General features: G+C 42.0%; 1 protein-coding gene across 1 annotated transcript in view; it reads right to left on the reverse strand.

Annotated features, from left to right (window-relative positions):
• Nucleotides 1-19,289: 19,289 nt before the first annotated feature.
• LGR5 (leucine rich repeat containing G protein-coupled receptor 5) overlaps nucleotides 19,290-27,718 on the reverse strand; it is a 211,320-nt gene continuing 202,891 nt past the window's right edge. Inside the window, exons 17-18 of the mRNA XM_075600238.1 lie at nucleotides 27,008-27,091; nucleotides 19,290-23,633 (exon numbers count right to left, since the gene is read on the reverse strand). Of these exons, the coding sequence (XP_075456353.1) occupies nucleotides 22,534-23,633; nucleotides 27,008-27,091 (1,184 nt within the window). The 3' untranslated portion in view covers nucleotides 19,290-22,533. The remainder of the gene's footprint in view (nucleotides 23,634-27,007; nucleotides 27,092-27,718) is intronic.

The raw sequence follows: 27,718 nt of genomic DNA on the forward strand, positions 1-27,718 counted from the left end.
ATGGTAATCTGGTGATGTCCATACGGCAGACGTGGCCAAACCACCTAAGTCTTTGTCGCTTAATGTACTGGTCGATTTGTGGATTGGTTTTTACAGCTAACCGTACATCTTCATTTTTCCCATCGGTCTCGTAGCGTAATATGGACTATGTTACGTAGACATCTTAGTTGGAATCGTTTGAGTAGGTTCATATCGCTTTTGAGTTGTGTCCATGTTTCTGAGCCATACAGTAAAATGGTGCATATTGAGGTATTAAAAATTTGCATTTTTGTTACATTTGTCACGTCCAGTTGGTTCCAGAAGCATTTCGTTAAGGAGGCGAACGCTGCAGTGTCGCTACTGATGCAGCTTTTGATGTTGTTCATAGCTGCTATGTTTTGGCTATCAATAATAGACCCTACAGTATGTATTTGAATGAGTCCATTCGCACGAGTGGGTTGCCGTCCAGTTGAAATTGAATCTGTTGGGTACCAGTAAAAATGTATTTTGTCTTTTCCGTATTCATGGATAATCCGAGCTTCTTTGCATTGGCTTGCCTGTCGGTCAAAGTTTATTGGGCCTCTTGGGCTGTATCCGCTAAGAAAAAAATGTCATCGGCGTATACAAGGTCTGTGAGAAAAAAATTGCTTCCCACTTGTACGCCAGTTCTCTGCGTTTAAGTCGTCTGGTCCGGATAACAGAAGTCAAAAGCTTTGCAGATGTTGATAGCAAGCTATGCCCCTATAATTTTTGGATAGGGTGGAGTACGTGTCGGAGCGGCACCCAAAAAGGGTGTTTTCAGTTACTGTGCCAGATAGTACTGGGGCACTGGTTAGGAAGCCAAACCCTGCGCATTAAATTGAGTAATTAGGTTCTCCCCATTGGGAGGGACCTGGGTTCTGTCTAGATAGCGATATGATTGTTTTTCATTTTTAACTGTAATGTACTGTGTTTTGCAGGATTTGTTATAATGTGCATGTAGGCAGGTCAGCCTCTTACCTCCGGACTGCTTAAGGGGGGCGGCTGCTGAGATGGCCTCATTGGGAACTGCGGGTGGCGTTTGGGGGGGGGGAGGGGGTTGCAGCTGTGCAGGGAGCTGCCGGATCTCCGGGGTGGTTCGGCACTGCAGGCAGCGGCCATCCTGGTTGCGGGCACATGCGCAGAAGACATCGCGCATGTGCAGTGAGTTCCCAAGTTGCGGTGGCCATCTTTGTACAATTTGCGCATGCGCAGTATAGTGCAAGCGGCGGCCATTACACCCACAGCTCTGCAGGGGAACTACAGCTCCCATGAGCCTCTGGGCTGCAGATCACATGTTGCCAGGTGGCCAATAGGGCTAAGGGAATCACGGGCAGCAGAGATAGGCATTTGGCGCTAATGGAGAGGCCACGCCAGTCGGAAAAGGAGCTGGATCAAGCAGGTAGTGTCTCAAAGCCAGTGGCTCTGAGACTAGGCCTAGTATATCCCCCCTTAGGCCCAGCTAGGCCTGACACAGTAGCTTGTGGTTGCTGCAGGGAAGGTCCCTTAGATAGGGATGCTTTGCCATTTACTGTCTCGTGTCAGGGACACAGTGAAGACATCGCAAGGTGATTGCGGCCTGTGGACTGGGACCAGACCACCTCCATTGTAAGAGACCCCGTATGGTGATATTATCCACGCCGGAATTCACCCCACGTGGAGGTGGACGCCATCACGGACGACGACAATGTTGGATCAGACGGATCCCCTTGTTAATCTGCATTACCCGGGTTCTGGAGCCCTGGGCAGGTACCCAACAAAGTGCACCAACACTTCACAGGATAGCGCTATCTCCTACACTTTTGGGTGGGTCCTGACATTGGGGGAAAAGGACATCAGTGTATTGATGCCAAGCACCCTATGTACTTTGGGGGCACTCATTGATGGTACGGGGCTGGGCCTATTATACTGTGTGGTACAGGGTACTGTTATAGTGTGTTCAGTAAAGGTTGTTATTATATACCTGAGTGTGTGTATTATTGGTATTGTTCCTGTAAGGGGCTTATCTCACCAAGTTGGGATCCCTTGCAGGTGGAGGCACTGCGCCGAGACGAACCCCAATCACCCGAGGCTCAGGCCTCCTGGTTGCCAGACAGGTAATAGCAGCAATGGTAGTTCCTTCCCTGTATGGGGGAACAAGGGCTGCAGGCATAATACTGTAATAAACACTGTTTGATGTTACTATGTTTCAAGTTATCAAATAGAAGATGGTACACCAAATTTGACTCCAAGTGAAGGACCATTGGATTCCACCAGAGGGAGAGTGTAGCCATGGCTGGGTGTGGCTACCATTCTGCCCTCACTGGCATGCAAGTCCTGATAAGAATAGGCAGTACCAGTACTAATCATGGATTTTCCCCACTCAGGCAGTACTCTTGAGTGCAATTGAGTGGTAGGTATTGTGGTGCTCAGATAATCAGATATAGCTTTGTAAGGAACTTATAGATAAATCCAATAAGTGTCCAGATATTGATATGGTGTTCACTTCAGATAATACGTGCTGATAGAGAGGGGTATGTGCCTAGTGGTGTCCAATCGACAGCCACAACTAATGATTCATAGACATACACCCAATCATTAATCAATATATACATCAATGTCCAGTAGAAACAGGAAAAATTGCATGGGACTATGGCTTTGTTTATATGTTCCTGTACACTGGTTCATTTTCCAAATGAACTTCAAGATTCTAACTATTCCCTGACCCTGTTGTGATTATCTCACTGAACTATATGCATCTTGATGATGATATCATATACTGTATAAGCATGCATTTGTATGGTCACTGTAACAGGGGACTTATCCCTGTTCAGTAATGTGCCTTTAATCTAGCAGTGTGGTAGTTAATTACTAAACACCACCTGCCTGATTAGATTGCTTACAAAAACCTGTCTGTTCAGACAGGAAGTAACTCCTCCCTAGCTCTGACTGAGAGCTGACCTATGGAGAGACAGAGCATTGTTTTTGAGTCTCACAGGAGAGACTGACTAAAAGAACACCCATCTCTGGAGCTGACCGGTCTTGAGCTCTGCACAGCAGAGCTGATTTTCAAGACACAGGGAAAACTACTACACCTGAAGCTGAACCAGGAAGTGAGATTTTCCCTCCAAGAAACAGATAAGACTTTTATTCTTAAGAGACTGCTTATATCTGCTTATATCATGTTATATGTTTTGGGGCTGCGAGAACTGCTTGACTAAGGGAGATGTGAATTATTGCATAGTGTTTCACTAGAAATACTCCCAAGTGAATGGAAGCTTTGTTCCCCCCCCTGTGTTTGGATAATTTTCCTGATGAAAAGGAACAGGCACAATAAAGCCTATTATAATTTCACATTATAAAGCCTCCTAATTGTGTACCTCTGTGAACGTCTGTCTACATATGGTGTCCGAGGTGGGACAAGAGGTGTCTTTGTAGTTAAAAAGGACCGGAGATTTTTATGTGAAATTTTTTTTTATGCTTTTTGCCTACAAGCAACTTAGAAAAAAACCAAAAAAAAGAAAAAAAAAAACCTCTCATGCAGCAGAGGCAGAGTTAAAGGGACACACCACTGAAACCACACTGCACTGAAACTTACAAAAACCACGGATGGACTCTTTTCCCCAATCCCAAGAGAATGCTGAAGCAGGTAAACCTTTAATGGCCTATCACAAAGTGTAATACGGTCATTGAAATAGGGGTTTTGCCTTCCAGCCATAGTCAGGGTTCAAGAAGTGAGTCAGCCCTTGAAAAGGGATAGGTGTTTGTTGTTTTCAAAAGTTTCGCTGAAGCAGTGAATACGGATGGTGACCCATGAGGGGTACTGATTTTGCAAATAAAGGTTGCCACACCGTGTAGGGCTACCAGCTGTGAATGGAGTATATGCAGAAAAGTGTGAAAATTGATACAAAGTCTGTGCTGAAGCAGGGGAATTTTTAGCAAACAAATGCTGAGTGTAAAATTGCCCTATAAAGGAAAAAGGTTTTTCAAAGCCAATTGCTGAGTGTTGAGTCACCCTGCCGGGAATGAAAGAAATAGTCCACTGCAAAGAATGGTTTTTTTCTGCAAGTAAAAAAGTCTGCCTATATATATCTTGGGAGCAAAAACAGACACCCAAAGTGTGAAGTGTGAATGCCATAATACCCAAAGATGAGACTGAAAATTACTTAACTCAGGCAGAAAACCAAATTCTGTTGCTGAAGCGGGGAGATTGCACCCTGCAAGAAAATGGTGTAAAGCAAATAGACTTTTTTACCTAGCAACTGCACAACTTGTATACCTGATAAAAGAAAATGCATGCACAGTACTGCTGATATTAAAAAAAAAATTATCCAAGAAAGAAAAGTCTACAGAGATGCCTGTGAGAGCTACGACCTCTACAAGCAAAATATGCCCATCTGTAGGACTACCAGAATTGGGGGTTCTAGCAAATACAGTGGCAACAGCTGAAATAGCGCCTCCTGAGATCAGGAAGAAAATGACACCTGATAGCCTAAAAATGGAGGACAAGATGCAGCGTTCCTGTAATGAACCCTACCCCACGGAAGAGTGGCCCTTCCAGTCCAATAAAGAGGAAGACATCTCTTATGGGGAACCCGAACTGAGTCACACCCACAAAACACCCCAAGAATGGTGGGGGTGCCTGAACTCGGCACGAACAGAAAAAAACGCTCCCTTTGATGACGAATATGATCAGCAGGAGACAGAGCGGGAGCAGTGGATCACCAAATATTTCTGTCAGCTAAAGCAGCTGCAAGAAAAGCCTGGCGTATATAATGAAGCTGCTAAAACTTCAAATGAAGATGGAGACCCCAGTATCCCTGAAGGGACGGTGTCATCCAAATCAAAAATGAAGAAAAAGAAAAGCAGTTCTTCACTTACCGTGGAAGGAACAGACACGTCCGCAGATCCTGTGGAGGAAAAGGGGGACCGAGTTGCCCTGCAGCCTAGAGAAAATGGAGAATTCGTCCCACGGTTAACCGAATATCCAGAGGGCCCAAGGCAGAAGTTGTGTACCCCAAAGAAGTGTCTGTCCGGTGCTAACAGTGAGGAACCCTCAGCTAGTCATCCCAGGGAAGTGGAGCCGGAACCAGTGAGTGACGATCCCTTGACCAGCCCTGAAGACGCCCTGAAAATTGCCAGGCATGACTGTGATCTGCTCTGTGAAGAATACAGAGACTGAAAAAAGAGAAAATTCAAGATTAAAAAGAGAAAACTTAAAACTGAAAGAAGAAAATTTTCAGTTGACAGAAGAAGTCAAGGAAAAGTTTGACGCAGAGCACCGACTGCAGAACCAACTGCAAGGTCTGCGTACACACCTCCAGTATGCTGAGGAGAAGCAGCAAACGCTACAGGAAGAAAAACTGCAGGCTGCTAAAGAGGTACAAGCGCTGCAGGAACGTCTGAATACCCAGTACGTCCCCACAGAGCAGTATGAGGAGCTAAAGGCCACGCTGCATGTCTTCAGAGCATCGTTGGAAGCAGAGCTTCGATACCAGGTGACTGTATGAGAGGGAGCGTGAGAAGGCTCAGAAACTGGAGCAAGAGCTGGAGAGACAGAGAGACTGTTCCATTCCCTTGAGTCAGTACACCAAGGAGAAAACAGACGCAGCGGCAACCTTGACGACAAAAATTACAGAGCTCCAGAATATGAAGGAGACTCTGATACAGATTCCTCCAATACGGAAAAAGGTATTGGCTCTGCCCAAGCACCAGTATCCTACAGTAACTAATGCCCATAAGGACAAGGGTACAGTGAGAGTTGGGGACTCCACGCAACTTCAAAACAAAATTACGAAGTTTGAGCCACCAAAGAAAGCACTAGCCAAACCTACAGCTGCCCAACAGGCAAAAAACAGAGGTAGGAGTGGAGAATCAAAGCCAGAAGAATCCTTAGCTGAAGAAGCTGAACTGGCGACTCTGTGGTGTGGAGAAGCTGCAGATAGACCACTTCAAGAGCAGAAAACTCTAAGGGCTATTCCTAACTGCTCTACAACTGTTGCCATACACTTAGTCTACAAAAAGAGAAGTGCCCGACGCAACAGAAATCTCAAGACCGCGCACGCGATAAAAAGACTTTACGTGGAAAAAGTCCTCCTCGAGCGACTGAGGAGTGCTGATCTCAAGCATCTTCGGGAGGAGACAAAAATAAACTGGAGAAAGGGCTCCAATCCCAGCGGGACAGAGGGTTCTCTTCCTCCATCCACTCTCATTCAAGTCACAGAGATATCTAGAATGAGAGTGGAAGGATGGGCTTTGGCCGTGGTAAGCCCGAGCTTCCCACAAACAGGGGAGGTATGTAACAGGGGACTTATCCCTGTTCAGTAATGTGCCTTTAATCTAGCAGTGTGGTAGTTAATTACTAAACACCACCTGCCTGATTAGATTGCTTACAAAAACCTGTCTGTTCAGACAGGAAGTAACTCCTCCCTAGCTCTGACTGAGAGCTGACCTTTGGAGAGACAGAGCAGTGTTTTTGAGTCTCACAGGAGAGACTGACTAAAAAAACACCCATCTCTGGAGCTGACCGGTCTTGAGCTCTGCACAGCAGAGCTGATTTTCAAGACACAGGGAAAACTACTACACCTGAAACTGAACCAGGAAGTGAGATTTTCCCTCCAAGAAACAGATAAGACTTTTATTCTTAAGAGACTGCTTATATCTGCTTATTTCATGTTATATGTTTTGGGGCTGCGAGAACTGCTTGACTAAGGGAGATGTGAATTATTGCATAGTGTTTCACTAGAAATACTCCCAAGTGAATGGAAGCTTTGTTCCCCCCCCTGTGTTTGGATAATTTTCCTGATGAAAAGGAACAGGCACAATAAAGCCTATTATAATTTCACATTATAAAGCCTCCTAATTGTGTACCTCTGTGAACGTCCGTCTACAGTCACTATTAAAGATTGTCCGTATTCATATATAGGTCTTCAACATCAGTGGCTTAAGGGTTTGCATTATATATATTGATTTATATTTGCATACGAGCGTTTATATTCCAATTTTAATTGTGTTTTTTTTTAATTTTTCATTCTTTTTGTTAATGTTGTTTATGTTTTAATGATTAAAGTTTGTTTTATGAAAAAAAACATGCCACCTGATCCGCTGGGCCAATGAGGCTGTACGTTGCGTCAGCGCGACTCCAATTGTAGTCGCAAGCCAATGACGTCATCCTTGGCAGCGCGGTGAATAAGCTAGGTAGGTATAAAAATGCTAATAGTTTAGAATCTTGTACACCTTGACAAAGTGCTTCGGCATGAAACGCGTAGGTGTGTTCATTGAGTCCTTGTGTTTTGGAAGCTTGCAATAAATTGATCTGCAAATTTTGGAGTCTGCCTTGGATTTTTCTCCACTTTTTTCTCAAGTTCGAATGTAGCTGGTGTCACGGGAGACCAAGTTTATTAACACGTTACCATCTGGGTCCTTTGATTGAATAAAGCATGAGATAAAGTAAATTGTATTTATTCACATAAAGAACACACACAGCTTGAATGACAAAATTATCACAAATAAACACTTACTGGGATGGGGCAAAACAAAATAAAATGTCCACGGAACGAAATCCTCAGAAATCAAATCTCTAGGCATCAATTCCCAGACGTGGGGTTGATGCGCAAAAAGAGCCGTGGAACAGTCCTTGGCTAGGGGCGCTAGCGGCAACCCCTGTATCTCTGCCAAAAGTAAACTTTTTGTTTTGACCTTGCAGGATTCGTTTGCCAATCCTTAGTTCTAACGAACTTTTGAAGCAGGGTGCAATCCTTAGTTACGATGTTATGACCTTTGCACCGCACGCTGTAGCTCAGATGAATCTAATGGAACTTCTTACAAGATGGAATTGAATTTGTTACATGATGGAACTAACTCCTCACTGGCTGCCCCGACTTTTAAAACCTCACAAGTCCCATCTTTACAGTCTGCAGCGAATCACTGCGTGGGAACCAATCCTCCCACTTATAGCAGAGTTCTGCCAGGTTCTTCGTAGCCTGGCACTGAACTTCAAGGTATGATGAGAGCTTGTGTGAACTTGGCACTTCAGCTGCTTAGCATACCTAGCCAAGCCTACTTCCCAGGAGACCTAATGTCTTCCTGTCCCCTGACACCTAGCCACCTGTCAGGCCAAAATGTTCACCTTTCCTCCTCCCCAAGTAACACCTTACAATGCTAGGTTCTTTTGTTAAATCCGGGTCTCCCCAGACATGTCGGAGTCATTTCCACGTGATGCCTTAGAAGTCCTGGACTTAAGTTATGACTCACTGTACTTTTGAATCCCAAATGTGTCTGCTGCCTCTTTGAAGCTCCCCCTGCTTCCTATGCAAATGGATTGTTTATCCATACTAAATGACTTCCTATGTCATTACTTCAAAAACCTAACTTACACAGTTTTATTCTAACCTGATTTACCCATTTTCCTTACACCCCTATAAACTCTCAGCTTTATCCCGAGCTGGAATAACCCCCTTGAACCCCTATACTGGATTCAGGGTACCTGGGCATTACTTTCACAGTGTCCCTTTATCCTAGGGACCCTGTGTAGAGTGTGAAGATATACATTAACCCCTTATAAGTTGTGGGTATTCATTAACTCTTAATACAGTGATATGGCCCTCTTCTTCCTAGCCGGGCACATATAGACAATTTATACACATTCACAGGACTGCAGCCAGCAGTTGGCTGCAGAGCCGACCCTCTACACTTTAACTTAAAATATAACCCCTTCAACTCTCTCCACCTTATCCCTAGTGAGAGAGTTACGGAACCCCTCACCTGGTCCTGGGATTCGGGCGTATCCCGGAACCTGGAATGTAACCCAGTTCCCTCTCAGGTCGTACTGCTCTGGTTTGTGCTGAAGCAGGAGGATTTGGCGGTGGGCTGCAAACTGCATTTAGGGGGGATTTTATCCGGTGGTCTGTGTTCCTCATGTCCTCAGGAATCTGGGGGGATTCCTGAGTGCATGTTTCGGGTAACCCGTAACATGGGCCCCCTTCTACCCAAACACACCCTGACAACATTTTCCCGTAAAATCATCCCTGAATCTCACGCCTGGCGCATCCCCGCTAGTTGGCACTCCTGGAACAGTAAAATCACATACATCTTTATTATACAAGCAGTTATATACCACAATTGGGTTGAAGAGCTGACACTCACAATTCCCCAATATAGCTCAGGGGTACCCAACCGGGCATAATTTATGGCCTGGGTACCCCTTCACTGTCACAGCTGGGCTGTGCCCTGTTCTACATACTACAATCATAGTAGTATCCTCAGTACTCAATCCTTGAGTGACAGGGGAGGAGGTGGGATCAGGTCTGTGTTCTACCCAATCCCGGGTAGAAAGAGGGTTGTCACGCACTCAGACTTCAGGTGATAGTGGGGTACTTAGCTGCCGGTGCTCTGGTTCTGGGGAGCTCCTGAAGTCTCCAAAAGGGTCCAGTAGAGAAGAAGAAGCAGGCACACGGTCTTAATCAGCAGTGAAAAGGGTTTAATGTGCCAAGAAATCCAACGTTTCGGCAGTAATACTGCCTTTCTCAAGGTGTAGGCCTATACCTTGAGAAAGGCAGTGTTACTGCTGAAACGTTGGATTTCTTGGCACATTTTCACTGCTTATTAAGACCGTGTGCCTGCTTCTTCTTCTCTACTACCCAATCCTGGGTTCAGACCTGGTAGTCTCCACCTACTGTACTCAAGGGGGTTGCATCTCCAAATTGTTAGTTGGTTTCTACCATAGAGAGAGACAAGGTATCACACCCAGGCTGCCGTGCACTGGCAGGCCCAGGTTAACTTCCCTTCGGGGGAGTGAGTGATGACCTATACCCCTGGATCTGCTAGAGGATCAGGGAAGAGCTAGGACTGCTGCAGGGGCCCTTGACCCATAGTGAATGTCCAGGGACCATCTGAAGTTTGAGACCAGAGCTGTGACTGCATTGGACAGAGTTACCAAGAGACTGCACTAGGAGCAGAAGGAGAAAACCATTCCTGTTATATATACCTCCTGCCTGGTGTGTAATCTTTCTGGGAGGCGGGAGGGGGGGAGGGAGGAGTCTGTTCTACTGTGGGAGATTACCTTCATGCAGATGGAGGCGCTGAGTACCATGGAGTAAATGTTCGGCATGTACCCCAGAAGTCTGTTCTGCAGTCTCCACAAACATCGTCGGACACCTCAGCCTCTTCTGCGCCTACAGGTCGCATGCACCATACACCTGGTAACAGGGAAATCTCCCATAGGGTTACAACACCGTTACATAATGTATGTATGTATGTATATCTTTATATAGCATCATCTATGTTGTACATAGTGCTTCACAGCAGTAAAACACGTGACATAATAATAATATAACACATAATGGAAATAAGCGCTTAGACATAAAAGTAACATTAAGGAAAAGAAGTCCCTGCCCTGAAGAGCTTATAAACTAAAGGAAACCCATGAACCCTGTAGAAAGCCTGCCTTGCAGATAGGGCACAGGTTGTCTTGGGTTTATATGGTGGAAGATCTAATTGGTTGGTTTGGAGGAAGGGTGTGTGTAGTATGTGGGCTACTGCGATAATAGTGTTGTCAGTTGGGTAAAAAAGCCTCCCTGTAATATGATATACAAAAGAGTATAAGTAAATGTTTATTAAATGATAATGATGTGCAGGTAAACATGCATGTCATATGGAATCCTTTGTTGTAGTAAGGTTGTTTTATGCAGACTTTATATATTTAATTTAACGTCACAACATTCTTGGAGCGTGTGCTCCTGGCAGCAGAGGAACTCCTGGAGGAGGGGGGAGCAGGGTGTAGTAGTTTTGTGGGGTCCAGGGCTGGTGATGACATGTCACTAAATGGACAGTGATATCATTTTCTGCTATGATGTTATTGGGTAATGTCAGGGCGCCGACAGCTTTCCCAAAGTCCAAGACTAGAGGCTCGACCTGTTGCCTTTATGGAAAGGGTTGACAAATTATTTTTCAATGTTGTTATTATATTCAAGTGGATATCTGTAAAATGCAATATGATACAGAAAAAGGAACGCTAGAATCCCTGTGGAAAGTGGAAAGACATCTCAAAAACATTATCTCAACATCAAGAGTATGCTAGGGCGAGGGAGCCTGCTGTTTTAAGTCATCAACTCCAGTCTCAGCAATATGTTTATATAAACCATAAAAAGCCTGAAGCAATTAAGCAATTACTCTAATCATCATTTGTCAAATAGCTCTTCTGTTAACTCCTCAGAACTTTCCACTCCAATGTGTCCAGTCACCCAGATGTGCGTGATGTCATCAAAGTGTGCCATTACCAAGTGCATGCTTGTTTTTTCTGTTGAACATCACCACTTGTCAATGACAAACCTGCCACTGATCCCATTGGTCAATTCGGCATCACATGACCTTCAACAAGCTAAAATGTTAAATGAAAATGATGTCAGTGGTGTTAAAAATGACAGCCTGACTATTAAATACTTATTAAGGAACAGGGAATTTTCAAAAAACACATTTGATGTATTGTTCCAAAACCCAACACAACTATTTCAGACTTGCACAAGCCTGCTATTCAGGCCTTCCCAAGGTTAATAAGTAACATTTCCATCATAAAAAGGGTTGGGCATAGGGTGAAAATGTCTGTTTGGTTTAAAGTACATACTGTTAACAAAGAGCACTCATGTATGCAGCAGTCCTGGTATCAAATAGCAGAGTGTTCAGGGAAGATGAGATCAGCAGGCACTCACATGGAAGTTATTTCCGTGCCTCGCTGCAGAAATGTACAGTATCAAGGTTTAAAGAGCATCACATCAAATATGCTTAAAATGTTAAAAAAAGGGGGTGAAATGCACTTATCTAAAAAAAAATCAACAATTTAATAATTTGTTGGATAATAAGGTGCTATCTCTTCAGAATAACACTTTAAATCTGTGTTAATTTCTCAAATAATGGTTAACGCAGTAACTTCATTTACTTGTAGGTGCTAATCTTCAGGACAGCACACTGCTAAGATTCCATCCATGTTTAGCACGAAATCGAAGTGTAGGCTCACTGTCTCAGACTTTTGCTTAAGCTAGATTGCAATAGGAAACCCCTAAACTCAGCGTTGCCAACTGAACTGATGTTGGTCAGTTTGGTTGATTTTGTTATGAGTTTTTTACTTCCTAATCACAACATCCTGCCATTTCTTTTCCTTTTCTCTGATTGAGAATAAAACCATAGGTTCTTATTTAATATGCTGCAAAACTGTCGGTGCTGGAGAAGAGTTACAAATTGTGGCCTTGGGAACATCAGAGTAGGGGCGACACACTGAAAGAATGAGCTATCCCTGTGAGGGTCACACTGTGAAAGATGAGGCCTCTGAAAGGGGGAGAGAGTGAGGCTTTGACCAGTGATTTGTGCATGTATACAAAACAGGGTATAGGTGATTTGAGCCTTTGTTTCAATCCCTGAAGGACCTCTGAGTATCACATGTAAACCAATAGGTCATACTCTCTTTTAAAGTAGTTCCTCCTACTCTTTTTTTTAATTTTTTATTTCTTTTTTAGGTCCCCATTTTTTTACAGGGTACTAAGGAGCAACTATTTTCAGCTCAAAGGGCCCCCAGGTTCCTAAGAAACTTAATGTTGATGTTACCAGGTTTCATTCTTCTCTGGGGAAAGAAAATGGCTACCAAATCTCAGGCCAATAGGAAGCTGCAACATCTTCAGTAGTGGCTTCCCGGTGGAAAGGAGTTAGAGTATATTGTTCCTTTAAAACTCCTGGGGATCATGGTATCCAGTTTCTGGATCCAAAAAGCCTTCATATTATTTGCGGCATCTGGTGCAGTCACCACCCCTTTCTGCAAGTGGGACACAGTTGATGACCTGATACCGAAGTTAGCTAACCCAATGCCCAACCTGTATGAAATGCACCGGCACTGCCACTTCTGTTATCGTGTCTAATAGCAGACTTATGCTGACAGATCCTGTCTTTTATTTGTCTAGTGGTTTCACCAACGAAGGCCAAACCACATGGGCTTATTTTAAAATATGCCATGAATTGGAGTTGAAAGTAAAGTAGTACTCTCCACAGGTCAAATGCCTTGGCCAATTGTGATGATATCTTGAGGGTAACTTTCTGCCATCCTAACTTAGATCTTCCAGAAGTTCCAACCAAATCGGTGCAACCCCCATCTTGGAATAAATGTAAAGTTTTTGGAAGCGATAACAAAAAAAATGCTACATCTCATTGACCAGATTTGTGATACAAAACATTAAATGTATTATTTTGCAACTTGTACTAAATTTTCAGACTATTTGCTTGAAAAGTTTCCGAGAAATGTAATATCTAAAACGAAAAGAAATTGGTAACCACAGTAACAAACACTGTACAACCTGGAGATTTAATTTTGACATTTAAATGGCAGTGAGAATTATTCACCATGCAATGTATTTTTGGTTGGTTTTCCACGATGTCAGTATAGCTGTTCATACATCATGGCCCTTTTGAGAATAATGAATTTTGTGTGTGGTTTTTTTGGTTTTGAACTTTCGGACAGTTTGTTGCGAATGAGATTGTTATTGCTACATGGAAGTGTTTTGGAAGTGTTTTGGAAGTATTTTGCCGTTGTATTTCTTTTCAATTCAATTCAACTCAATGAAGCCTTTGCTGTGTGTATTATATAGTATATGCAAGTGATCCAATGCTAGGTAAAAACCATATTTGAATGCTGTTTTCTGTCTACCCCTAATCAAATTAAGTGTTGCCACCTAGGCAGGGAACACCCTGTGTAGAAAACCATTTGTTTTAATGTGCCTCAGATGTGCTAATTAAGCAGACAGAACCACACTGTCAGGTGACTTTTTAGGCCTATATAAACCCAGTCAGAACAGCTAGTCTGCCTGCAGCCCATATCCAAGTGGCCCATTATAAGTGGCATGACTACTGAACAACTGAAGTTTAAAAGGAAGGACAAAAGAAGTGAGGAAGAAGTGGACACCCCATCTGGCCCTGATTCCTGCATTTGAACTACGCTGGAAAGGAGGATATCATCAATACCAGACTGCATCATTACTGCTGTGATGCTGCCTTTACCATTTATATTTGCTGTGACTTCACTTCTTCTCAAATTATGCACTTCTTTTTACCAGCCTCAGTATGTCTCTAACTCTATTCATATATCTCCATCTCTCCTTCCTTCACCACTTCTCTGTTCACATGAACTCCTTTCTTACCTGCGTCCTCTGACACCACACAGCTATATCCCCTGCACTAAAAAACACCCCTACAAATCATTCTCACACATTCTCTTTCTATCCATGCTTCTCCTCCTTGCTTCTGGGGATATCTCTCCCAATCCTGGTCCCTGTCTTATTCCTACATGCGCTCGTCCTCGCCTGCCAAATGCAACCTATACATACTCCTGGTGTCAACCTCTCCAAACTCATACCCATCCCCTGCCACCCTCCCTCCTCTCTCCCTTTCTCCTGTGCCCTTTGGAATGCTCGCTCCCTTTCTAACAAGTTCCTCTCTGTGCATGACTTCTTTCTCTCTCACTCTCTGCTCCTATTTGCTGTAACTGAGACCTGGCTCACTCAGTCTGACTCTGCACTGGAAGCTGCCCTCTCCTATGGTGGCCTTTCCTTCTCCCACACTCCGCGCACTGATGGCAGGGGTGGAGGCGTGGGGCTCCTGCTCTCCTCTCTCTGCCGTTACCGAACCCTTCCTATTCCTCCCTCTCTTGCTTTTCCCTCCTTTAAGGCTCACAATGTCCAGATTTTCTCTCCTCTCCCTGTTCTTGTGGCGGTCATCTATCGCCCACCTACCTCTACTCATCCCCCTTCTGCCTTTCTCTCTCACTTTGAATCCTGGCTCTCTTTCTTCCTCTCCTCAGACTCCCCTGTTCTTCTCCTTGGGGACTTCAATTGCCACATTGATGACCCCTCTCTCCCTTGGGCTTCCCACTTTCTTTCTCTAACCTCTTCTTTTGGCCTTCAACAGTGGACTGCAGCCAGCACCCACAAGGATGGCCACTACTTAGACCTGGTTTTCACTAAGAACTTCTCTCTCTACGATTTCTCCATTTCCCCTTTTCCTCTCTCTGACCATCACCTCATCTCATTATCTCTATCTCGCTTCTCCCCTTCTCCACCTCTGTCTGCACCCCGGTTCTGCAGAAACCTGCGCTCTATTCACTTACCTGACTTTGAGTCCACTTTACGCTCCTCCCTCTCCTCTCTCAGCTCTGCTACAGACCCCGACAACCTGGTCAGGAACTACAACTCTGTCTTGTCCTCCTCTCTTGATCTACATGCCCCGCTTTCTCTCTGCCGCACTCGCCCTTCTAACCCTAGACCCTGGCTAAATTCCCACACAAGCATGTTCCTTGAACGCCTCTGGAGGAAGTCTCACACTCTCGCAGACTTCCTTCACTACAAATTTATGCTATCCTGTTTCAACTCTGCCCTCTTACAAGCTAAACAAGTGTACTTTTCTTCTCTAATCAACATGCACAAGTCTAACCCACACCGACTGTTCTCTGTCTTTGATACTCTACTCAAACCACCCTCAGCTGCCTCTCCTTCCTCCATCTCCGCTCAGGACTTTGCTGACTATTTTAAGGAAAAGGTGGAATCCATACGTCAGAACATCCCCTCTGTTTCTTCTTCCCATCCTACACCTCTTCCTAACTCTCCTCCTGTCTTCCTTGACTCTTTTTCCACTGTCTCAGAGGAGGATGTGTCGCTGTTGATCGCCTCTTCTCCCTCTACCACTTGCCCTTTTGACCCCATTCCCTCCCATCTCCTAAAACCTCTTGCTCCTACTATAATCCCTACGCTCACACACATTTTTAACTCCTCCCTGTGCTCTGGAACCTTTCCATCCTCCTTCAAACATGCAACAGTCATACCATTACTCAAAAACAGCAAGCTTGACCCTACCTGTCTTTCTAACTATCGACCTGTCTCCCTCCTGCCTTTTGCCTCCAAACTCCTTGAACATCTTGTATTCTCTCGCTTGCTCCATTTTCTCAACACCTATTCTCTCCTAGACCCTCTACATTCTGGCTTCCGCACTGCTCACTCCACGCAAACAGCCCTCACTAAAATAACTGACGTCCTCCATGCTGCCAAAGACAGAGGTCATTACACTCTGCTCATATTACTCGACCTCTCTGCAGCATTTGATACTGTGGATCACCCTCTTCTCCTTCACATTCTCCATACTCTTGGTATTCGGAACAAAGCTCCTGGATCTCATCCTACCTCTCCCATCATACTTTCAGTGTCTCTTCTGCTAACACCTCCTCCTCCTCTATTGATCTCTCTGTGGGGGTACCCCAGGGCTCTGTCCTGGGACCTCTTCTCTTTTCTCTGTACACACTCTCTCTAGGTGACCTAATAACATCTTTTGGGTTTAAATATCACCTCTATGCTGATGACACACAAATATACTTTTCAACACCCGACCTTACACCTGCTATACAGACCAAAGTTTCTGAATGTCTCTCTGCTATATCATCCTGGATGGCCCTCCGTCGCCTTAAACTCAACATGGCTAAAACAGAGCTCCTCATACTTCCTCCCAAACCTGGCCCTACTACCTCCTTCCACATTACTGTTGGAACTACGATCATTCACCCAGTAGCCCAAGCACGCTGCCTAGGGGTCACACTCGACTCCTCTCTCACATTCGCCCCTCACATTCAAAACATATTTAAAACTTGTCGCTTTTTCCTCCGCAATATAACAAAGATACGCCCTTTCCTCTGTTGCTCGACTGCTAAAACTCTGACTCAGGCCCTCATTCTCTCCCGTCTTGATTACTGTAACCTCCTGCTGTCCGGCCTTCCTGCCTCTCACCTGTCTCCCCTACAATCTATCCTAAATGCTGCTGCCAGAATCACTCTACTCTTTCCTAGATCTGTCTCAGCATCTCCCCTCATGAAATCCCTCTCCTGGCTTCCGATCAAATCCCGCATCTCACACTCCATTCTTCTCCTCACTTTTAAAGCTTTACAGTCTTCTGCCCCTCCTTACATCTCAGCCCTAATTTCTCGCTATGCACCATCCCGATTCTTGCGTTCTGCTCAAGGATGTCTTCTTTCTACCCCCTTTGTATCTAAAGCCCTCTCCCGCCTTAAACCTTTTTCACTGACTGCCCCACACCTCTGGAATGCCCTTCCCCTCAGTACCTGACTAGCACCCTCCCTATCCACCTTTAAGACCCACCTTAAGACACACTTGCTTAAAGAAGCATACGAATAGCACTGTGAATATTCTGAACACATGATACATGAAGCTTGGCCCCCTGCAGACGCACTTACCAGAACTCCCTCCTACTGTCTCTGTACGTTCTCCCTACCTACCAATTAGATTGTAAGCTCCTCGGGGCAGGGACTCCTCTTCCTTAATGTTATGTTTATGTCTAAAGCACTTATTCCCATGATCTGTTATTTATATTATCTGTTATTTATTTGATTACCACATGTATTACTACTATGAAGCGCTATGTACCCTAATGGCGCTATATAAATAAAGACATACAATACAATACAATTCGCAATAATGTTGAGAGTTGAAGTGGTATTCAGTATTTACATTTTTATTTGACTTCAAGAGAGTGCTTGATCGTTGTGACAGACACTAGCAGGACTTTCTGGGCAACTTCATATAGGTTTGTATAATACCACACAATAGTGTGAGAATTAAATTGGCCAGACATTACCGTTATTAACTGCAGTTTGAGAATACTTGGACATTTTGATGGCATTTAGTTTTGCCTCCGTTTCATTACGTGTTGAATCTTTGTCCAATTACGTTTAATTGCTTATCCCACAATGTGGTATAAAATATAGCATTTTCCTAGTCTTCTGTTGGAAATATGTGGGTCACTGGCTAAGCAATTGACCCTTATATATTGACTTCATGGGAGGGAGTAAATAGTAACAGATTATTGCGGTCAGTTGAATTGGTGTAAAGATCTGACAGGAACCAGCCTCCATCCATATATACTTTAGTGCCCAAAAAACCTGTGTGATGCGCTCTTTGGGATTTGTACACCTTATAGTATTGATCTTATATATTGGTCTGTACATGAAACTGTAACTGTGTCCATGTCTCCTGTGCGTACCATAAACACATTGTCGAACACATGTAGGCCGGTGTGTGCATGTGTCCTTAATAAAGTGTTAGTGAAAAAGAAAACATTCCCCAAAATGGCTCATATGTTGGTATAACTTGGGCCAACATTGGAGCCATAGCAGTTTCCTGGCATCTACTTAAAAGTGTCTCTTCCTGTTGCATACAAGAAAAATAACTTTGCACCTCTGCAAATGATGTTAACTCCCCCCTCCCTCTTTTCCCCTTGTTTTGTTGTGTCCATTATGTTGTGTCCATTATTATTTAGCTGTTGAATTATTGTGGGATGTCAAGGAGGACCCCAACAAGTTGGCTATTCACTACGTATGTATCTGTGGGTCCGGACTGTGTGTGTCCGGTTTTTGCTGTATGACATCCTTAATGCTCCTATTTTATCTTCTGTATCCCACCTGAAAACTGCCAATAAAAAATAAGTTGAAAAAAAGTGTCTTAAAAAAGAAAGTAATTTTTGTACAATAGAATGGTTAGTAGATCTTTTACTAGTTCTTATTCTGGTGTAATGTATGAAGAGTGCTTCTTTATATCTTAATTAACAGCTGTGATTCCTTCATTGTGTGTGGAATAGATATGTATAAGCTATTGACGTCTAATGTTACTAGTTTGGATGTTTGATCTAAATCTGCATTTCCTTAGCCATTTGTAAAGTGTGCTAACCAAAACTAGTTGCCTGGGGAGTTTATCAAGAAAAACTGCAACCGGTTGGAAAATGGAGTCTATTTTGGCTACAATTTGTCTGCATGGAGGATTGACGGAATGCAAGAAGGCTGCAATACAGTATGTGAAGGGACATGACCTTGGTTTTCCAACCATAGACTTCACTATAGGAGAGCGGCCAGAAAGGCCTCCGCCAGTGGATCTTGAGACAGGGCCACTGTGGTCCGAACCGTCATTAATTTGTGCACTGTTTCCATGCTGATCTTTGTAATAAAGTAACATGAGCTGATTTTTGTGTGCTGAAGACATTTCATCTCCAGCATATTAAATAGGCGACATAGAAATCTAAACTTGCATTCAACGAGATGATGTTTTTACAATCTTTATCTCTGAACAGCAGAATACACCGATTCCTCCTTTAGTGCTACTTGTCCTTGTTACTTTACAAATAAATGTAGAAGATGTAGGTGGTATTGCCATTTAGAGCTAAATAGTGAACTGCTGTGATCTGGTTTAGTGTGGAAATGAATAGCACATATAACCTTTGCTTATTTAATCACAAATTTTATTACAAATTGCATATATTTGTTATGCCAATAAAAAAGCGAGCAAGCATATCACCTATATACAGCCACTAGACTTTTATATACAATATTTACAGATAACAAACTCCGTAAAAATGAATGAGCAGAAAACGCCAATATAATTTTGAAACTGTCCCAGTTTCCTCCTACGCCATCTGATGTTATTGTATCTTTATTGAAGTAATAAATACAGTTCTATATTTACAAATCTCATAAAAAAATTATCTTATGTATTTTTCATTTCCATGTTATAACATCTAATCACAATATTTCAAACATGCTTATAAAAATAAAAACTTGTAGTATCTATTTATATGGATAGGTCTTACAGTGTGAAAAAGTATTATTTGAAAGTCATATTTACAATGTCCTACAACAGGCTTGTCACAGAGTAGCAACACTGCTTAGGCCTCGTTCAGGGTGCCAGAGGCAGGAGTTGGAGGGCGGGTGTTCGCATGTGCGAGCGGCAGTCTGCTGGGCGATGTGTGCACATCATCCCCAGCAGACTATTTCAAGAGTTGAGGAGGCAGGGAGGAGGCGGGGCAACAGACAGCAGCTTAGGGATCGGTGTTGCTGTCTTGAAATCATTCTCAAGAATGATTTAATTGGCTGCCGAGGTCCCAGTGACGCTGCTGAAGCTTCAAAAAACAACTTGGGTTGTTATTGAAACTGTAGCCAGCGTCAACTCCGTACTTCGGAGACAGGGCAGCTGCTACCCTGACAACCACAAATCACTTTCAATACATTGTTTCGGACGGCTGCCCGCACGTAAGCACGCCCTCCCTCCGAAGCCGGCACCCTGAACGAGGCCTTACTCGTAGTGTCAATGTGAGATGATCTTTTGCAACCGGACTGCATTACGGGCATACTGCAGGAAGAGCGAGAACTGCAGTATTATTACAATAATTCTTCTTGCCTTTAACCCTCTATTCTTACAAGACCTTTTTTTGTCCTTCACTTACTTAATTGTGCATTCTTCCAGTTGATTTCCTACTTTGACTCATCCAAGAAAGACCACATCCAGCTCGCAGGCCAACAGTTAGACAGCTCTGCTCTAGAACATTGTGTATATTAAGTACGTAAGCTGGAACATCACAGGATTTACATTAACCCCTTCACCACCAGGTAGCCAGGAAACGCATTGGTTTTCAGTGAAGTAGTGACAAATTCCAATGAAGTCTGAGGCACAAAGTTTAAGGCATTTTGCTCTGATACATGGGAAGTATATGATACCTCTTATATACACACACTGAAATGTGTCATGGTGCTTGCAAAAATGTTCTGAAAGCAGGAAAAGAAAACCAGACAGAAAAGAGGACTAGATGCTTATTTTCTGTCTGCCTTACATTTTTCAGTTGTAATTCTATGTGATCATTACAGTTACAGGAGTCTGAAGAGCTATGTGTTGCATGCTCTGCTGGCAGCAAGAGTGTTGAAAGTGACTGGTTAGCAAAGATTACCGGCTGCAAAACAGATGCAAAAACAACCAATTCATCTAACTTATTAAAAGCAATCGGATATATTTGTTAGAAACGTGATGCTTGTCCTTTGCACCAGTATTATCTCCGTTTTGCAGATGAGAGCAGTGGCGGATTTCCCATTAGATCCGATAGGGCGGCAACATTTTCAGTTTTTCTCTTTTTTTCCCCTCCCACGTGTCAAATGTCTCCTACCTTCTCCTTCACGCCGCCCTCCTCCTTCTGTAGCATAGCGGTGTCAAATGCACCTCCGACGTCACATGGTGACGTGTTGCCATGACAACATGACGTCACATGGCGACGCTGCAGAAGGGGGAAGGCACTGCAGGAGGAGGCGGCCCTGTCAGCAAAAAGGTAAGTGCCTATGCGCCGCAAAATTTTAAATCCGCCACTGGATGGGAGGATTTGATAACGTCTTTAATGGCCGTGCATAGATACCATATACCACATATCGTAGTGTCTACAATACATTGGGCTATTGCTTAAAGGATCCTGGCTGCCTTTCCCAATGTCTGGTGCTTCATGTGTTAACTATTAATTGGTGAATGGTAATGAGCAGCATTATAAATCAACGCTCCTATTTTTATGGGCTAATTCTTAAACAAATAAAGAGGAACTGTTGAAATCCTTCTCTAAAATGTGATGTGTACTGTAAACCGTTCCAAAAGAAAATTTGCTGTGACTTTAAATCTACTTGAAAACATTTTAGGACCAGTAACGTTTTACCCTATATGCAAACCGTATGAAAGAGCAATGTGTTTCTGACTGTGTGAAAGAGACAGGAAAGCCACATTCACTGTTATTGATACAAATATGAACCATTTGAAATAGTATCTAGCTCACAAGAAACAACTCATATTGAGCACTGTAGCACAGATGAACCCAGTTAGAATAGCGCTAAATAAACATAGTAATACATGTGCATTGGTCTGTTGATCCTTCACTTAATCCAAACTTGTTTCTGGAATCATGCTCTGAAGGCTTCAAAAAGCTTCCACAGATCCAGGATTAAGATAACCATGAACCCGGCTTTATTATACGCCATTGACTATTTGTTCATTCTGAAAGGTCGCCCAGGAAATTCAAAATAAATTAAAGCAGGATTCAACTGGGTCTAAAACAATTAGGGGCTTATTCTATATCCATACAAGTGGCCGATCGTTTTGAAGTCAATGGGGAATTTTGGCCGAAAACTGCCTGATCGACTGCTTCTGTGGATATAGAGTAGGTCCCTTAGCCCTTTGCTGGTTATGGCTGTGAATAGTCATTCTTTCATTCAGTTACCTTTACCATGATGTACTACATTTCTTAACCTAACCAAGGGCGAAGAGGTTAAGTATTTTGGGAGTTAATGTTTTGGGAACTCTCTGTTTGTCAAATCAATAAATGTACCGATTCATAAAAAAATAACATCTATGACATTTTCTGCAGGTCAAAGATTGATGCTCATTAGCGTTGCTGATAAGTTTTTCATCTACGTTAAGAAAAAAAAACAACAACAGCATTGAGCACATACGAGCTGAGCCTGCAAAAGTAATTGTAAATTGTCGAGTTGAATATCTAAGATAAACAATATGTAACTAATAACAGCAATTTTGTTGACGTATTTCTCATGATTGCGGCTGAAAGAAGTGACAACTTAATTGCCATTTTTCCTTATTGCTGGTTTTGAGTAATTTATGTTCATTGCTCCTAGCGATGTGGTTCAGGAAACAGGTATTTGTTCGTTTTGGCACAATTTTAGTGACAAGGAACAAATGCCACAGATGAAAGTTTATAGTTTTCAGTCATTTGATATGATGATGATGAGGATGAGGATGACGATGAGCTAGTTGGATAGTCGTACGATATGCTGGAGCTTGCAAAGGTTACAAGCGCTTGCGTTGAATCACAAGACTGTTTCTCTGCATCCTCGGAGTTGATAGAAACTAAACTTGTGTGTCTAGATCTGCTCCATAACATGTCTGTATTTTTCAGGCTCCCAATGTCCTCCTTGAAATGTGGATTAAAGAGGATGTAAAGGAGAGGATTTAAACATGCGGGCAGTGGGACAATCAACAGAAGTATTGATTTAATCACTTCTGGGCTAATGAAGGTAAGATTTAACAAGGAGGAAAAAGACAAGAAAGCTACAGGGCAGTACAGAATGCAGTTTGTGAACAGCAGCAAAGCTATATGCTTCACCATAGAGCAGTCCCAAACATTTTCCAGTTCTCCCTTTTCTAAAGTGCAGTAAAGTTTTGTGTAGGCAACAGTCATCACGAGAAAGCAGAGGGAGTTTAAGAGGACTAAAGCTACCATAAAACCCATAGCGGTGGGATCCCCAAAGAGCAATGGGAAACATAATGGAGAGGTCCCATAGGCACTTCCACTCAGCAAAGGTGAGATTGCAATAACCAGTGACAGAATGAAGCACAAGACAATGGACAGTTTTACACCTATAAAAGAAGATTTTGTTTCAAACTTTGTAGTACATTTTACAGAAAACCCTCGCTCAAGTGCTGCCACGGTAAGAAGGAAGATTGAGGTTTCTGCTGCAAAAACAGACAGAAAACCAGTTATTTGACAACCCACTCCACTCTCCCACCAAGCTCCATACTTAGCAAAGCTGCCAAAGGTCAAAGCATCAACAGTTGCCAACACACCACTGGACAGACCCATCAGTGTGTTCATAATGGCTATGAGGCCAATCAAAAGCTTTATGGATGGGACATATGATAGAGGTCTGAAGACTGTTGCAATCACTAAAGCATTGCAAATGAAGGCTAGAAATACTATGATCCACACTCCAATTCGAATAAGCCAACTTCCAAACAGATGATCACAAGGTTTGAAGGGCCCTGTAATAATAAGAAAGATAAAGAACAAAATTAAGGATTAACAGAACCTCATAATTAATTATAGTTGAAATTCTTAACTATAAAGTATACATAATGTGTTTATGTATGCACAATGTTATACAACAAAAAACAAAGAAGCCCAAAGCTACATCCAATATGACAAAAATACACAGTGAAATACCTATATATCTCTTGAAAAAGGGTCATTTACAGTAGTTAAACCCTTTGGCCAACGTGTTAAAAGCCTGCAAGCCACATCAAAGCATGACCATTAGCAGGTCCCAAAACTAACGGATTAAAATTCTAATTTACATCTATAATTAGAGGAAGAATGATCGCATTGGATCTGTCACAACCAGCTGCATGAAAGAGAACTGCTCACTTGGAAAGTGGGAGGGGTGAGCTTAAACCCTGGGAGGGAGGGACCACTAACCTCCAAAACAGCTGAGACCAGCTGGACAAGGTTAATATAATGTTACTGCTAATTATTTAAACAGTTTTGCTGCTTTATTGTTGATAGAAAATGAAGAGCATTGATATATTACAATTTCATTTTCTATGAATATTGTAAGCTATCCTGGGCAGGGATTTCCTTTCCTATTGTCTGATTTGGTTTGTTGTACTAATTTCCTGTACTGTATTGTCTCTTATGTAAAGCGCTGAGTACACTATGGGCACTATATAACTAAACATATACATACATACTCCTCTTTTCTCCAATTGACAAACTGTTTCCTATTCAGTATTAGAAGATGCCATTTACTATGATTCCCCTTTATTCCTACATAGTTTACTCCCAGCTGATAATAGAGGAGTTATAGGAATCCAACTATTCTCCTAGTGTTAATATTAGTTCCTCCTCATGCCAACCTCCCTCACATAATTTTCCGTTCAGATAAATACTTTCTCTCTAGCCTCTCCATGTGGGTCTCATATAGTGCCTCCTATCTCATCTGCCTCTTTTCCCACTCTCTCTTAAACTTGGAGACCTAGTGATCTTTGAGGTGTATTCCTTACACTATGCTGAAACTCTCCCATATGAATCCGTGGTGAGTTCAACATGTTGAATTTCTCTCCCTTATCTGTGAAATTCACTACATGTGGAGACCAATTTCTCTCTAGATGGCTTTAGCGTCACTTTTGGAGTCTACTCAAGTCAAATCCTTGTCACCTGCAATTATATATATATATATATATATATATATATATATATATATATATATATATATATATATATATATATATATATATATATTATGAGAATATGGAAAACCTCGCTCAAAGCCCCTAAATAGAAGCTGCGTGCCACCTGGGAATGAGTAGAATAGATCTAGATTAGTGTACTATGTTGGCTAAACAGAGCACACTTAGAAGGTCCCAAATAAAGAAGTCGCGAGCAAAGCGAAACGTACGTCTTAGCCGACATGGTGGCATTAAATGCTACAGCTCTTACTATTTGAAATTTGTATATACTAGCTTAGGACCTCCTGTCCTACCTCCTATCTCACTTTACTGGCTACATAGCCAGCATTGTTCCTGACCTCTCAGCTGTCAGCAGTATGGCTTGATCAATATGAACTGCTGCAACACCGCTTTATGGGATTCGGTTCCCACATATAAAATACACAGATACTGTTGAGACACACGGTATATAATAAATATCTATAGATCACGGAGCAGCATATCATTTGTACACAATGTGTTTATATGCCTCAAGTACACTAGATATACAGTGATCTCACAGCGTCTGGTAGCTCAGTCTGCTGACAGCAGCATACTGCAACAAGAACATATTTAACTCCTGAGGCTTAACATAGAGGTTTGCCTTGTAACTCTGCCTTGTGTTCTGCCTATCATTTCGCTGGGGGTTAAACCTGCGTACTCTGCGGTAACAGTATATCCATGTAAAAATGTAAAAATAATAAAAAAACAATTAAAAACAATGAAACAAGTTGATCTGTGTATACCAACTACAAAGAGACACGAGCTAACATATTGATAAGTAAATGACTCAGAGGACTCCAAAAATATGTACAAACAACATATGATAAACGGCAGTATTTAACTGCAGCATATATGGGATTTGTATGTAATAAACACACATTACCATTAGGATAATATCACTCTCTCCCATATGCCAACTATATACAGTGAAATACAAATATCCGTTACCCCCATTTCCTTTGGGGACACGACCTATGTTTATAAGCCTACAACTTTACCATCACGTAGGAAAACGAGTACGGAATCCACCGCACATGCGCAGAACATCTCCATGGTCTACACCGACCCAGAATACTAGTAAATATGGGATAATGGTTACTATATATGCATAGAATATACCAAACATTCTTTGGCATCCTTCTGTGTATCTACTATATGTGGTGGATATCTAGATCTTATTTACTACACCATTATTGATACAACTAATGACCTGAGCAGTCAGAAGCACAGTACGTATACAACGACAGCCACCAATTAATATCACTGCACAGTGTATCGTTCATAACTGTACGGATTATCTACTAAGGGGTCATTGTAACCAAATAGCATTTTCTTCAAATAGGAGAAATGTATCTCCATAAAAAATATGCCCACTGTACACTTACTAGAGAATGGCATGTGGACAATGTTTACAGGAGGAACTTTTATGATTCTCCCCACACAGTGATTATCATTGTTCATAGGATCAACAATATCCATATGTATTTGAACTTTTGACTCTGTTTGACTGCTTATACAAACTACTAGATGTATACACAAATTTAATCTAGGGGATTTTATATATATCCTATTCCTGCAAATTAGGATCTATATTTCTATTTTAACCATTATGTTCACTAATAAAATTATTTTAACTGTACTGTATACATTTAGTCGCATATTTTGACCTTAATATAGCAATATTCTGGTCTGCAGTGCGCCATTATTTGGGACCTTCTAAGTGTGCTCTGTTTAGCCAACATAGTACACTAATCTAGATATATATATATATATATATATATATATACATGTAGAGGTATCAGTACCGTGTAAGCCGAGTTCAATAATCAAAAAATAAATAGATGATACCGTTCTGTGGCTAACGAACGGTAACGGCTAACGTTAGCCACAGAACGGTATCATCTATTTATTTTTTGATTATATATATATATATATATATATATATATATAAAAATATATACACATAAATACAATGTATATTAGTGATGTCATGTTGGAAGACTGCCACAGAAGCGCTGCTAATTTATTTAAAACGTATTTCAACGCATAAAACATTTACACTCAAATCATATTTAATATACAGTACATGGCATATTAATTAAATAATCTGCATATTGCCCATATTCTATACAAGATATGTATTATTTTACCTGGTGATGGTGTACACTGCACAGAATGAAGGGCTTTCACATCTTCTTCAAAGTCAAGAAGAAAATCTTCAAAGTCACGGTCATCTGAGGGGCAAACATTTTGCACAGGTTACTTAGCTAGTTTTTGTCTACCCCAATAAAGTGTCAACTTGCATTCAAGTTCATTTAATCAATATCGACTAGCATGAAATCATTCTGCATGAAACCCTGCAAATATTCACAGCTAATGGGATATTTTGACCTGTTTCTCTTCCGTCTTGTAAAACCTTAGAATCTCTGCTGTTTCTCCCTTTTGGAAGCTGCCATGATTCTATTCCAGACTTTTGATACATTGAGAAACGATAGCTAATATTGAAGTTTTTTCTAGTCATATTTTGGATATGTGTTACCATTTAGGCTTTAAAAAATCCACTGTTCGGAGGCTGTGTGGTGATAGCTTTGATCTTAATCTTTGAAAATTCTATTATCTGTTTTTTCTTTGTATTATTATTTGTGTTAATGTGTTGAATTTTGAAATTATAAGTATGATGAGCAATATTAAAAATATTTTTTTTGTAAATGTATGTTTTTATCTGTGTATCTTATTGTTTTTGTTCTGTATTTTAATGTTGTTTAATGTGTGGAAAGCCCATATAAAAAAAAAACAATTTTAAAAAATAAATACATCCATAAAGCTTCTCATACAGTATGTCTCAAAGCAAATAAAGGACA

The sequence above is a fragment of the Ascaphus truei genome, chromosome 5 (assembly GCF_040206685.1).
Source record: "Ascaphus truei isolate aAscTru1 chromosome 5, aAscTru1.hap1, whole genome shotgun sequence".
Classification (NCBI taxonomy): domain Eukaryota; kingdom Metazoa; phylum Chordata; class Amphibia; order Anura; family Ascaphidae; genus Ascaphus; species Ascaphus truei.